Source organism: Hyperolius riggenbachi, chromosome 5, assembly GCF_040937935.1.
Source record: "Hyperolius riggenbachi isolate aHypRig1 chromosome 5, aHypRig1.pri, whole genome shotgun sequence".
Classification (NCBI taxonomy): Eukaryota; Metazoa; Chordata; class Amphibia; order Anura; family Hyperoliidae; genus Hyperolius; species Hyperolius riggenbachi.
In genome coordinates this window covers 276,075,409-276,089,468 of record NC_090650.1, presented here as the reverse complement: position 1 = coordinate 276,089,468, position 14,060 = coordinate 276,075,409, and the positions used below count along the sequence as shown (strand labels likewise).

Here is a 14,060-nt window from a genome sequence, read left to right as displayed (position 1 = left end):
TTTTTGTTTTTTTGTTTTTTAAGTCTTCTGTCATATGACTTAATTAAACCAATGGCAGATCTGCCAGAAGAGAAACCTTGCTACCCATTGGATAAGGAAGCTAAGTGCGGTCATCTGACACCACTGAAAGGAGTTTTTTTTTCCCAAAGCCGGGAGATGAGGTTTAGCGTTGGCACGGCTGAAGGATTGGATGCAAACTCGTATTTGCACAAGTGCTGGCGTCCATGTGGGACACGGTTGCTGGCACAAGCGGAAACCTAGCCTAAAGGTTACCTTTAAGGGAAGCACAACAAAGGAACACTTTTTATAAAGCTTAGTAATTTGTTTTTCATTATAAAGCTGGAATTAATTTTGCTACAGCAGAAAATGAGATCTCATCTCTCCTTAACCAGCAAAACTTTCAGATGTGGGAGATGTTTATTTTGTCATTAGTTAATATAGTTAATGAGTCATTAAGGTTCCTGAATAAAAACATGAAATGTGTTTATTGTTCTATTGCAGGTCAACTTTGTGGCATGCCAGTTATTTGCCCTTGTTGTTGCTGTGTGGTTCCGTACCTACTTGAGCGCAAGTCATGCACACCCTACTGTTCGCCATGTCTTTGCCACACTTATTGGTGCCTATCTTGCAGTGTTTTGCTTTGGATGGTAAGTAGTGAACACAAATATTGGTGTACATTTGCATATTTACTTACTGTGCATAAAATGGCTGTATTTTTAGGTCTTCATTTAAAGAAGTGTACTTAATATATGTCAGATCTGCTGCAATTTGTTCCCTGATCAATAATCTAGTTATTATCTGATACTGATTTTGCATACTTGAAGAGATGGCAGAACACCTTGCCTGTCCTTTATTAACATATACAGTATGTCCATGCTAAAGCCTCATACACACGCATGAGGCAAGTCACCTGTCAGGGATCAGTACCTGATCCCTCATGCAATATGGCTGGGATGTGGGCATGTCATAAGCCTGCAGGCTAAGGGCATGCTCTGTTCTGATGTGGGAGTCTGAAGGATTGGTTAGCACACCAGCTTCTCAAAGAGCAAAAGCGTATTTTCATTCTTCAATTCCTGTGTCAAACACTATAAGTTAACAATTGTTTTGGGGCCGCGCAGAATCCCCTTCCTAAGAACAGTGCAGACCTACAGCAATACAGGTTGTGCACCTCTATAAATACACCATGCGATACACTGCCACCCATGGTAATAGGGATCCACCCACCTCGTTACTATGCATGCAAACAATCTGTCATAAAACCTTGCTGCTTAGTCTGTAAATGTTTGACACATGTAGCAAGCAGATACCAAACTGTATACCATAATTAGTTGCAAGCTCTCTGTGTAAAGTAAGAAACCATGTGTACTCGTATGTCAACAGCATCACCCCTGTTACTCAGTGCTCAATTCCAAACAATTGGCTGTGAAAAACCATGCCAACTGTCTCCGTCCCTCCACTGGGGTCGTTAGTGGAAGCTCTCCCCCACTCTGTGTTCCTGTTACTATGGTAACATGATCTCCAGTACGAGATCTGGCCCATCACTATGTCCCAGGCGTGGCCTGTGCGCCTATGCATCATCATGTTGTAACAGGGCTCTACCAAGGCAACCACCATGGTAACCACAGCCCGCTGGACCAATAGGGAAATGGTCTAAGCATGGCTACTGGAGCCATCGTCATGTGTTCTCGGTGGCACATTACCATGACTGCTCGTGCATACTCCAATGTAGGGGAACAGAGCGAGGAGGGGACGCCAGACATATGGGGACAAGATGGGGTATGCATATCCGCATCTCTTCTAGCCAACGTGATGTGTGGACAAAGACCCTGGAATACAAGGTGACATATGGGTGTGATCCCAGGAGTTTGCCACGCCCAAAGTTGGCTCACCATCTGGGGTAGCTTGCACATGCAAGAACCGCTTGCCCAGTAAACCTACTGCTCGATTGGCCAGGAAACATAATCCATCACAAAGTATTGCATCTGAATCCCGATGTGCAATAGAAACCACCAATGTGTCAAATGGGGCATGAAGTAAAGGGGAAAGAAGGGTACTGACTGGAGATGCATCAATGTGCACAAAATATGCACAAAATTATAAAAGGCATAATGGTACATTGCAAGATAAAACACTTCCCAGCTCAATATCAAAAGCAGGGATAGCAATAACTCACTTGTACATCAGCAGCTTTCCCCCGTTACTCTGCCCCCCATTTGAAGTGATCGATAGCTAAATCTGCCAACATAGCTCTGTTCCACTGCTGAACCATCAGTAAGCAAAGTAACCCGTACATGGATTCGCAATCGATGTCATATGTGGTGCCATCTTGGTGTGGTAAATAAAAAACACTTCCATCGGTCCAAAAAGGGCTCACCATTGGTGGGTGACCTGTTTAACCAGTTCACCCTCAAGTGGTTTTTACCCTAACGAACCAGAGCAAATTTCACCTGTCAGTGCTCCTCCCTTTTTATTCCCTAATAACTTTATTACTACTTATCACAACAAAATGATCTATACCTCGTTTTTTTCGCTACCAATTAGGCTTTCTGTGGGTAGTACATTTGCTAAGAATGGTTTTTATTCTAAATGCATTTTAACGGGAAAAATAAGAAAATAATGGAAAAATTCATTATTTCTCAGTTTTCGGCCAGTATAGTTTTAAGATTAAACCTGTTGTTAAAACCAACTCATTTTGTTTGCCCAATTGTCCCGATTGTTAAACCGTTTAAATTATGTCCCTATCACAATGTATGGCGACAATATATTATGTGGAAATATAGGTGCTATTTTTCAGTTTTGTCCGGTCCATAATTACAAGCCCTATGTAGTAAAGTTATAGTAATATTCCCTAATAAAATATAAAAGCTGAGTCCCTAAATTACTATTTATGTATTTTTTTAACTTATTTTATTTTTACAAGGGTTTTTTTTTTCGGGGAGGGGGGGGGGGGGCTGGGGCTTTGGAAGTATAAGTTATTTATTTTATTAATATTGTGTATGTGTATGTGTATGTATGTGCCTGTATGTGTAATTTTACTTTTTGGCCACAAGATGGCGCTAGGGAACACATTCCCATTTAATAGGAAAGGTTCACTTTTTACATTTGGTTACACTGTGACGGCTCCCTGTTTTATGAATGGATGTGGCCGCTGTTTGCGGTCACGTACATTCATTCCAGGCATTGCGATTGGGTAGAGGGCCGCTCGGTCCTCTTCCCCAATCACGGAATGCGGTGATCCAACGGTAAACTGCGGCGGGAGCTGCGCGCACACGTGCCGATCTGCGGCTGGAGCGAGCGACTTATTAACACGTCCTGTTGTCGTTAACAGGGTAAAACAATACGTTTTAATAAGTCAGATTGCCGTTAATAGGTTAAAGGGACACTTCAGCCAGGAATAAATAAAAAAAAAATCAGTTTTACTTTCCTGGGGCTTCTACCAGCCCCCTGCAGCTGTCCCGCGCCCTCGCAGTCACTTACGGAGCCTCCGGTCCCCCACCGCCAACTAGCTTTGTTTTCGCTGACAGGGAGTCGGCAGGCTTTCTGCACCTGCGCAGGCCTGGCCATGCGTATCCTTCTTCATGTTCTCATTCTCAATAGCGTCCTGCACAGGTGCAGGACGCTATAGCGGACGGGAATGTGAAGAAAAATACTTGTGGCCAGGCCTGTCAGTGAAAATGAAACTAGATGGCGGTGGGGGATCGGAGACTCCGTGAGTGACTGCAAGGGCGCGGGACAGCTGCAGGGGGAAAGTAAAACAGTTTTTTTTTTTTTTTTTATCCCTGGCTTAAGTGTCCCTTTAAAGGCAAGGACCACCCTAACCAGTTAAAGCCATCCACATTGCACATTCCACATTGGGGAACTAATGTGTTCCGATGTGGGGGGCAGAGCGGTGCAGGTGTGACATGTCCTGCAACACGCAGGGTAAGTGGAGAGAGCAATGCCCTCGGCCGTTACAGTGCTCTCCCCAGAAATGTTTTATAGCCGGCTGGCATGAAAAACTAGCTGGGTGGGTCGTGACGGGAGAATGCAAGTCCGGTGCTTCTTTGCGCAACTCTGATTATAGCATAGGAATAAACATACATATATCCAGGCACATCGCCTCTAGTTAGGACATTAAATAAATTATTAGGGAAAGGGAGGTGCTGAAGGGGGTGTGGCTAGAAAACAGCAAAAATCTATTAACCCTTCGCACACTCACATGCAAATGTTCACACAATTGCATTCACAGATTCACTCATCCAGGCACAACTGTTATCCCTACAGCTAAATTAAAAGCCAGGGTTTTAGTTCACAGAAGAATGCATTCTTATGCTTAATCACCTATACTGCGCAGAAGTACCCAGGTAAACATAGGTGTCCTAACTCTGGCCCTGTAACATGCATAGTGCAGACATGCAAACACATTCATTGCATCAAACCTATCAATGGATTAGGAGCACACATCCTAACTTCCTCTCCTGGGAAAGACAGTGCATCTTACCAATCGCACAAGGGAGCTAATGTTATGTGTCCATGTGCACAATGCGCATACACCAGCATAAGCTGTCTGCATGCTGACAAACATACAGGGGAAGGGGGAGTGCACCGAATTGGACCCTAGCCACAGGGGTCAATGATAAGAATAAACATACATATATCCAGGCACATCGCCTCTAGTTAGGACATTAAATAAATTATTAGGGAAAGGGAGGTGCTGAAGGGGATGTGGCTAGAAAACAGCAAAAATCTATTAACCCTTCGCACACTCACATGCAAATGTTCACACAATTGCATTCACAGATTCACTCATCCAGGCACAACTGTTATCCCTACAGCTAAATTAAAAGCCAGGGTTTTAGTTCACAGAAGAATGCATTCTTATGCTTAATCACCTATACTGCGCAGAAGTACCCAGGTAAACATAGGTGTCCTAACTCTGGCCCTGTAACATGCATAGTGCAGACATGCAAACACATTCATTGCATCAAACCTATCAATGGATTAGGAGCACACATCCTAACTTCCTCTCCTGGGAAAGACAGTGCATCTTACCAATCGCACAAGGGAGCTAATGTTATGTGTCCATGTGCACAATGCGCATACACCAGCATAAGCTGTCTGCATGCTGACAAACATACAGGGGAAGGGGGAGTGCACCGAATTGGACCCTAGCCACAGGGGTCAATGATAAGAATAAACATACATATATCCAGGCACAGGCAATTGTGTGAACATTTGCATGTGAGTGTGCGAAGGGTTAATAGATTTTTGCTGTTTTCTAGCCACACCCCCTTCAGCACCTCCCTTTCCCTAATAATTTATTTAATGTCCTAACTAGAGGCGATGTGCCTGGATATATGTATGTTTATTCTTATCATTGACCCCTGTGGCTAGGGTCCAATTCGGTGCACTCCCCCTTCCCCTGTATGTTTGTCAGCATGCAGACAGCTTATGCTGGTGTATGCGCATTGTGCACATGGACACATAACATTAGCTCCCTTGTGCGATTGGTAAGATGCACTGTCTTTCCCAGGAGAGGAAGTTAGGATGTGTGCTCCTAATCCATTGATAGGTTTGATGCAATGAATGTGTTTGCATGTCTGCACTATGCATGTTACAGGGCCAGAGTTAGGACACCTATGTTTACCTGGGTACTTCTGCGCAGTATAGGTGATTAAGCATAAGAATGCATTCTTCTGTGAACTAAAACCCTGGCTTTTAATTTAGCTGTAGGGATAACAGTTGTGCCTGGATGAGTGAATCTGTGAATGCAATTGTGTGAACATTTGCATGTGAGTGTGCGAAGGGTTAATAGATTTTTGATTATAGCATAGGAGAAAGATGAGGAGGTGAGCCAATGACAGCTGGGTGCAGCACCTGACTAAAAGAGCCTGGGAGAACACTGAGTTAGAAGTAGGCCGAAGTGGTCCACCAGGCAGATCTCTGTCCGAGAGGGGTTGAGGGCTATTGTGCGCATGCTGGTTCCTCAGTTGAGGCAGTCATTCGTCTTGTGTGTGCACGAGACTTAAAGGGATACTGTAGGGGGTCGGGGGGAAAATGAGCTGAACTTACCCGGGGCTTCTAATGGTCCCCCGCAGACATCCTGTGCCCGCGCATCCGCTTGCCGATGCTCCGGCCCCGCCTCCGGTTCACTTCTGGAATTTCTGACTTTAAAGTCAGAAAACCACTGCGCCTGCGTTGCCGTGTCCTCGATCCCGCTGATGTCATCAAGAGCGCACAGCGCAGGCCCAGTATGGTCTGGGTCTGCGCAGTACACTCCTGGTGACATCAGCGGGAGCGAGGACACGGCAACGCAGGCACAGTGGTTTTCTGACTTTAAAGTCAGAAATTCCAGAAGTGAACCGGAGGCGGGGCCGGAGCATTGGGGAGTGGCTGCGCCAACACAGGATGTCTGCGGGGGACCATTAGAAGCCCCGGGTAAGTTCAGCTCATTTTCCCCCGACCCCCCTACAGTATCCCTTTAAGAGTAATATATATCTTCTGGTCTGACTGCTTCTTTCTTTTCCCTATTATTTATGGTGCTTTTATGTGGTCTGATGTGATGCTATATTTGCTGCATAGGACGTCGGTCACCTTTGACCGCATCCATCTGGCAGATAACTTCTGGAGCAAGCAATGTAAATTGGAATAATATAAACAGCTTTTAGTGAAAATGCACTTTTGTTGAGGAAAAAACGTGCACTCTACTTCTGCTTCCTTACTTGGTGTTTATGTGCTAAGAGAAACACCGTCATTTCAAAGGCATCAAATTTGGAAATGTAATGTGCAGCTCCAATGAACATGTTGGCGCTTTATAAATTAAAAATATTAATGGTTGCAGAAAATTACTGGTGTATTATCTGTGCTTTTCTCCCATATTCCAAAAACCTTCAGATATGTTAATTGGCTCTTTTTCTGAGAGACATGATGGGGTACTCTTTAAAGCACTGCAGAAGATGTCAGCGCTATTTAAAGGACAACTGTAGTGAAAGGTATATGGAGGCTGCCATATTTACTTCTTTTTAAGCAATACCAGTTGCCTGGCAGCTCTGCTGATCCCCTGCCTCTAATACTTTTAGGCATAGCCCCTGAACAAGCATGCAGCAGATCAGGTGTTTCTGACATAATTGTCAGATCTGACAAGATTAGCTGCAGGCTTGTTTCTGGTGTTACTCAGACACGAGATAGCAATATTAAAACATAACCTTTATTAGTACCTATAAAAACGCTGCATATATATTTGACACCACGAGGGCAGGGTCTAGTACAAATGGGTTGTTTAGACTTGGTTACTGGATATAGAAAACCACCCAGATCACTGTACCCCCGACTAATATGAACACTCAACTCACATTAAAACCCCCACCAACCCAACATGTTTCACTCCCCCTTAATTGGTGGCTTCATCAGGGGACAAAGGTGCCCAGTGCTAAGGGTGCAAGAGAAAATAATAAAGCATTCAAAAATACATTCCTATATACAAATAGTCAATAGAACAACATGCTCTCGTGCTCTAGCAGCAACTGGCTTGGCTGCTGCTACAGCACGAGGGCATGTTGCTCTATTGACTGAAGGAAGATCTGGTCAGTGGAATGCCGAGACCAGGGGGAGTAACCTCTCATTTAAACTCCGCTCTGGACTCTGCATAGGGAAGGAGGGAGAAAGGAGCTCGGGAAGGGGAGCGAGCCACCTTTCCATCAGCAGGTGCCTGTAGGCACGTGTCTACACTGCCTTATAGTAGATCCATCCCTGTTGAGCAATATTATATCAGTTTGGTGACATGACTGTGTACTCTGTAAAAACAATACAGATGATATCAGTACTGTATAAGATCATCAAATAATATGTTGATTTTTATTCTAGGTACTCCTTGCACATATTTACACTGGTTAGTTTATGCTACCTCATCATGATGTTTACAAGTCCTCAGAAAGTTCAAAGGTAAGTGGCATCCATTCAGTGCTTTATCATTTGAAACTCCTTGTAATTCATATCCTAACTGCATATAGTAGAAGTAAAAGGACAGCAGCAGTTTGAATTTTAGATGTGGGTAATTATGAACCTGCTCCGCCTGGTAATTTGAGCGCCGCCATCAGGGCCGGTCCTGGACTTTCTGCTGCCTGAGGCAAAGATCGTAAAGGCGCCCCCCCCCCCCCCCCATATTTCTACATAACATGAGCGGCGGCCGGCGGCAGCCAGCCAGCCTTATCATCCTCATCGTCACGTCGGCGGCGCTCGCTGCTCAGTGACTGACCGTGACAGTCAGCCGCAGCCAGGGCAGCAGAGCGGGCGACAGCCGCCACCATCAAGTCAGCAGGCTTAGGCACTAGGCAGCGTCACCAGCATGCAGCCTTGGAGGAGACAGGAGAGGCCGCAGAGCTCAGAGTCATCGGACTCGGAGGCCGGCGGCAACAGTGCAGTTCCTAGGCTAAAATGCAACCAGGGCGAGGGTGTAAAAATTGCGCCCCCCCCCCCCCCGGTATAGGTAACCAGCTATAGGTCCCCCCCGAGTATAGGTGGCCAGGCATGGGTGAGCCAGTAAAGTTGCCCCCTGTATAGGTTAGCCAGGTAGTTGCCTCCAGTATAGGTAGCCAGTATAGTTGCCCCCAGTATGTTAGATAGGCAGCCCCCCCCCCCCCCCGGTATAAGTTAGATAAGTAGGTGCCCCCAGTACAGGTTAGCTAGGTATGTGCCTCCAATATAGGTAGCCAATATAGTTGCCCCCAGCATAGGTTAGATAGGTAGGTACCCCCAGTATAGGTTAGTTAGGTAGGTGCCCCCAGTATAGGTAGCCAGTATAGTTGCCACCTGTATAGGCTAGCTAGGTAGGTAGGTGCCCCCAATACAGGTTAGATAAGTGCCCCCAGTATAGGTTAGATAGGTAGCTTCCCCCCAGTATAGGTTAGATTAGGTCGCTGCCCTTCAGTATAGGTTAGATTAGGTAGGTGCCCCCAGTACAGGTTAGATTAGGTAGGTGCCCCCAGTATAGATTAGATAGGTAGCTGCCCCCAGCATAGGTTAGACAGGTAGCTGCCCCCCAGCATAGGTTAGACAGGTAGCTGCCCCCCAGCATAGGTTAGATAGGTAGCTGCCCCCCAGCATAGGTTAGATAGGTAGCTGCCCCCCAGTACAGGTTAGATTAGGTAGGTGCCCCCCAGTATAGGATAGATAGGTAGCTGCCCCCAGTACAGGTTAGATTAGGTAGGTGCCCCCAGTATAGATTAGATAGGTAGCTGCCCCCAGCATAGGTTAGACAGGTAGCTGCCCCCCAGCATAGGTTAGATAGGTAGCTGCCCCCCAGTATAGGTTAGATAGGTAGCTGCCCCCCAGTACAGGTTAGATTAGGTAGGTGCCCCCCAGTATAGGATAGATAGGTAGCTGCCCCCAGTACAGGTTAGATTAGGTAGGTGCCCCCCAGTATAGGATAGACAGGTAGCTGCCCCCAGTATAGGTTAGATAGGTAGCTGCCCCCCAGTGTAGGTTAGATAGGTAGCTGCCCCCCAGTGTAGGTTAGATAGGTAGCTGCCCCCCAGTATAGGTTAAATAGGTAGCTGCCCCCCAGTATAGGTTAAATAGGTAGCTGCCCCTCAGTATAGGTTAGATAGGTAGCTGCCCCCCAGTATAGGATAGATAGGTAGCTGGCCCCCAGTATAGGTTAGATTAGGTAGGTGCCCCCCAGTATAGGATAGATAGGTAGCTGCCCCTAGTACAGGTTAGATTAGGTAGGTGCCCCCCAGTATAGGATAGATAGGTAGCTGCCCCCAAAACAGGTTAGATTAGGTAGGTGCCCCCCAGTATAGGATAGATAGGTAGCTGCCCCCAAAACAGGTTAGATTAGGTAGGTGCCCCCCAGTATAGGATAGATAGGTAGCTTGCCCAGGTAGGTGCCCCCTCATAATGGCGGAGGGGGGAGCCGGAGCCGCGGTGAGGGCAGCCCGACCTCTCCCTCCCTCTCCCCGGGCCGCCCTCCATGCTCCCCCCTCGGACTTTAGGCAGCAGAGTTAGCGCGCAGGGAAGCGCTGCTGTACACAGCCTGTTACTCACCTCCCTGGATCCGATCGCCGCTCCCGCCCTGCTGGTCTCCTCTCTGCCTAGCCGGCTGATACACACGCGGCTGCTTCCTGTGTAAACAGGAAGCAGCGTGTGTAATGTATCAGCGGCTACATTGCAGAGAGGAGACCAGCAGGGCGGGAGCGGCGATCGGATCCAGGGAGGTGAGTAACAGGCTGTGTACAGCAGCGCTTCCCTGCGCGCTAACTCTGCTGCCTAAAGTCCGAGGGGGGAGCATGGAGAGCGGCCCGGGGAGAGGGAGGGAGAGGTCGGGCTGCCCTCACCGCGGCTCTGGCTCCCCCCGCTCAGTCACAGCCACTTTATCTGGTGCCGCCCCTCCACTTCCTGCCGCCTGAGGAACCCGCCTCACCCCGCCTCATGGGCGGGCCGGCCCTGGCCGCCATAGGCCACAATATAATTGCCAGCGCCAGGTGAGAAATTTGGGTGAAGGTGTGCCACTGTAGCCGAACTTTGGCTAGCTAATTAGCGGCTTTACAGTCGCTTGGGGAAATTGCAGCTTTACTGCTGGTGTAAATAGTGACTTTACACTGCTCGGGTACTTGACTGCTTTAGAGATGTTGTAATTGTATATAGCAAAATGGAAAATGCGCAGGATAGGAAAACTAGTAACAGTGGTGGGGTTAGCAGAGTAGTGCATGTCATGAGTTCAAGAGCTGGGTGTTTGTGTGGAGGCTTACTGTGGAGGCTTCATTGGCATGCTTTGCTTTAACTCGGGGTACAGGTGATGAACCCAAAGTGGTAAGGTTAGATAAAGGAGGGAGAGTACATAGTGAGAATGGTTGGGGAGAACTTTCTGGCAGCATGTAGCTTATGATCAGCAGATCCTCACCAATATAAATAGACCCCTAAAATCCATTAAACATTATATTTTTCTGCACAGGCTGGTTGTCTTCCCTTACCTCTTCTCCATAATTATGAAGAAATGTATTTACAGCTCTCATCAGGAAAGACTTAAAAGGAGCAAGACTGGGATACATGTACAGTGTTCTCCCCAGAATTTTTTTCTAGCCGGGTGGCATGAAAAGGTAGCCGGGTGGGGCAAGACGAGAGAATGCAGGGCCGGTGCTTCTGTGAACAACTCTGGAGGAGGTGAGCCGATTACAGCCGGGTGCTCACCAAAACTAGCCGGGTGGAGCACCCGGCTAAAAGAGCCTGGGGAGAACACTGATGTAGATGGTGGCTGCTGGCAGATTTGAAGGAAGCCAAGGCATTGTATTGCATACACTAAACTCAGCTGTACCTGTGAGACTGGCCTTCCCACATCTTATCTCTCCATTTTATCTGGCTGCTCAGTCATCAACCTTGTGAGAAAGCAGCCTGTACTGCCCCAGCAGCTGCACCACACTTGTAGTAGATGTAACCTGCTTATGTGAGTGATGACTGTAGCTTGTCAGACCTGTAACCAGTCAGAATAACGCAATTCAGCTGGTGGTGAGAGTAGTGCTGCCTTCCTGTAATAATGATGGCTGCGCAGCCAGAGTCACTGCTTGAAGAGGAGTGCTCTGCAAGGTCCAGGCTAATGTTTTGTTTGCCCTGCACTTGGAAATGGAAAGCACGCCAAGTCTTTTATTATAATTAGGAGAATAGCAAGGTAATGGTTCTGGTACAAAGGATGACAAATTCTGAAGCTCTAGCCACTCTAGCAGATAATATTCTGAATACTTATAGCAGGGGTGTTAAACCAGTCCTTGGAGGGTCGAGGTCCTCACACATTTTTGACACAGGTCAAATGAATTGATGGGTCTGAATCAGGAAAGGTGTGGTCCATCAGGTAGAACACATTCCTCTTTCTTAGTCCATCTTAAACACTGGCATGGATCCGGGCCCTGCAGGCCTGGAGTTAAAGCTGGGTCTACATGTAGCGATCCGGCGGCTCGATTAGCCGCCGGATCGCCTCTTCCGCATCCCCGCACGTCCTCGCTCGCGCATGCGTCGGATTCAAACCCCCCTCGTCCCCGCCAGCACCGCTTATCTTCCGCTCGATTCCCTGCCATTGTCCGCTCGTGGGGAACGAGCAGGGAATCGGCGACGGTGAGATCGGACCTGTCGGAACTTAGCAATCGAGCCGCATTAGTGGCTCGATTGATAAGACACATTGCAGCGTGTAGACGTGGCTTAACACCTGTGGTGTATAGTAATTAACCACTTCACCCCAAAGGAGTTTTTACCTTAACGGACGAGCGATTTTCACCTTTCAGTGCTCGTCCCTTTCATTTGCCAATTGCTTAAAGTAGACCCAAATTAAAAATACAAGATTTCAGAAATAAAATCTATTTTCTAAATTATAATAATAAATGGCAGTCTTTTTTCAGCTGCATGATGAGAAATATAAAATATTTTACATTTATTAGAGGAACCCCTCCCTTCCTTTCAAATTCCGGGACAAAATCCGGCAAACTGGTGGAGTAGATGGTGTCCGGCAATGGAGGAAATGCTAATGGCTGCCCCCAGTATAACGCTAGTTATGAAAAGAGAAGGGTGAAAAACATGCACTGAAATGCTCATAGGCTTGAAGGAGTGTTTATTTATCTTTGTATGTGTCAGAGTGGTGCAACTAAATATTTTGAATTAAAAAAAATGTTTGGTTTGGGTCCGCTTTAATCACTACTAATCACAATGAAATGATCTATATCTTGTTTTTTTCAGCACCAATTTGGCTTTTTGGGGTTGATATTTGTTTTCAGTAATTACTTTTTCTATGCATTTTAAAGTGAAAAACAAGGAAAAAAAAAAAATTTCTCCAATTTCACCCCCCATAGTTTTTAATATAAACACTGCTACTGTGCATAAAATCCACACATTTTATCTGCCTATTTGTTCTGGTTATCACAAGATTTTAATTATGACCATAGTACAAAGTATGGTGACAATATAGTATTTAGAAATAAAGTTGTATTTTTTCTTGGTGGATTTTTTTCCCACCTGCACGGGAACGCACGTGTACCCGCACAGCGGCAGCAGCACTGTCTGCCTTTATAAAAAATGTCCTGGAGACATTAAGAGGCTCTATCAGGATGTTTTTATAAGTCCGCTTGTGATTAAATGGTTAAAGTAGACCTAAACTATTTCCCAGGACAGAAGGAAAACACCATTTATATTTAGGGAGTTCAGCCTGTCTAATTCCTTCTCATCTGTGTCTAATCACAACTGTAATTTGATCTCTCAGATACACTTTGGCTGAGCAGTTCATTTGTAAACACAGGATGTTAACATTTTGTCTGCTTTCATGAAAGCGGGATGTAGACACACTGCCAATTTATTGCAGGAGTTGTCAGCTATAACAAAGAAATGTTTTTCTTTAAATATTATTATGCAGTTCATTATCTTTTACAGCAGAGAGGAAGTTCTGAGTTCAGGTCCACTTTAAGTAGATTTTTTTTTCTTATTGGGCTTCGTACTAGAAATTACTTAGTCTAAATAATTGTCTACAGCCCCAACTGCTGTTTTGTCTGGTAAGTCTGTAAGTTAGTTAAAGTCGGGCCTAATTTTGTTGCTGTGTATTCAAAGCTCCATATTTTTTGGAGTTCCTTAATGTTAATAGGGATTTGTAAATTTGTCATTGTAAATCCTAACATGAATTTGATTTGCTCATTTACAGATACACATTTATAGTGGCTTTGGGATACCTGACACTGTGCCAGATAAACAGAGTGTATATATTCAACTATGGCATCCTCACAACTGACTTTTCTGGGTAGGTGCATATAGTAAGTACCGTGTATATATTCTAAAGAATTATTGTGTAGAAATTGTGAGCTACAGAAATTGGGTGATCTTTAGAGATGGTCAATGAGACTCTAGTAATTTTGGCTTGCATGCAAATTGTATGTGGCCTGAAATTGGATCAGTGAAAATTGACAGGTGCAGTTCGAAGGTGCATTAAAGTGTACCTAAGATGGGGGGGAAAATATACGTACTTGGGGCTTCTTCCAGCCCCCTTCAGGCCATTGGCTCCCTCACCATCCTCCCTGGCCACCTTGATCCTCCGTTATCAGTGAAATCCACAAGTC

General features: G+C 46.0%; 1 protein-coding gene across 1 annotated transcript in view; it reads left to right on the top strand.

Moving 5' to 3' along the window:
- MBOAT1 (membrane bound O-acyltransferase domain containing 1) overlaps positions 1-14,060 on the top strand; it is an 87,069-nt gene that overhangs the window by 17,562 nt on the left and 55,447 nt on the right. Inside the window, exons 2-4 of the mRNA XM_068236965.1 lie at positions 502-647; positions 7,843-7,920; positions 13,649-13,744. Of these exons, the coding sequence (XP_068093066.1) occupies positions 502-647; positions 7,843-7,920; positions 13,649-13,744 (320 nt within the window). The remainder of the gene's footprint in view (positions 1-501; positions 648-7,842; positions 7,921-13,648; positions 13,745-14,060) is intronic.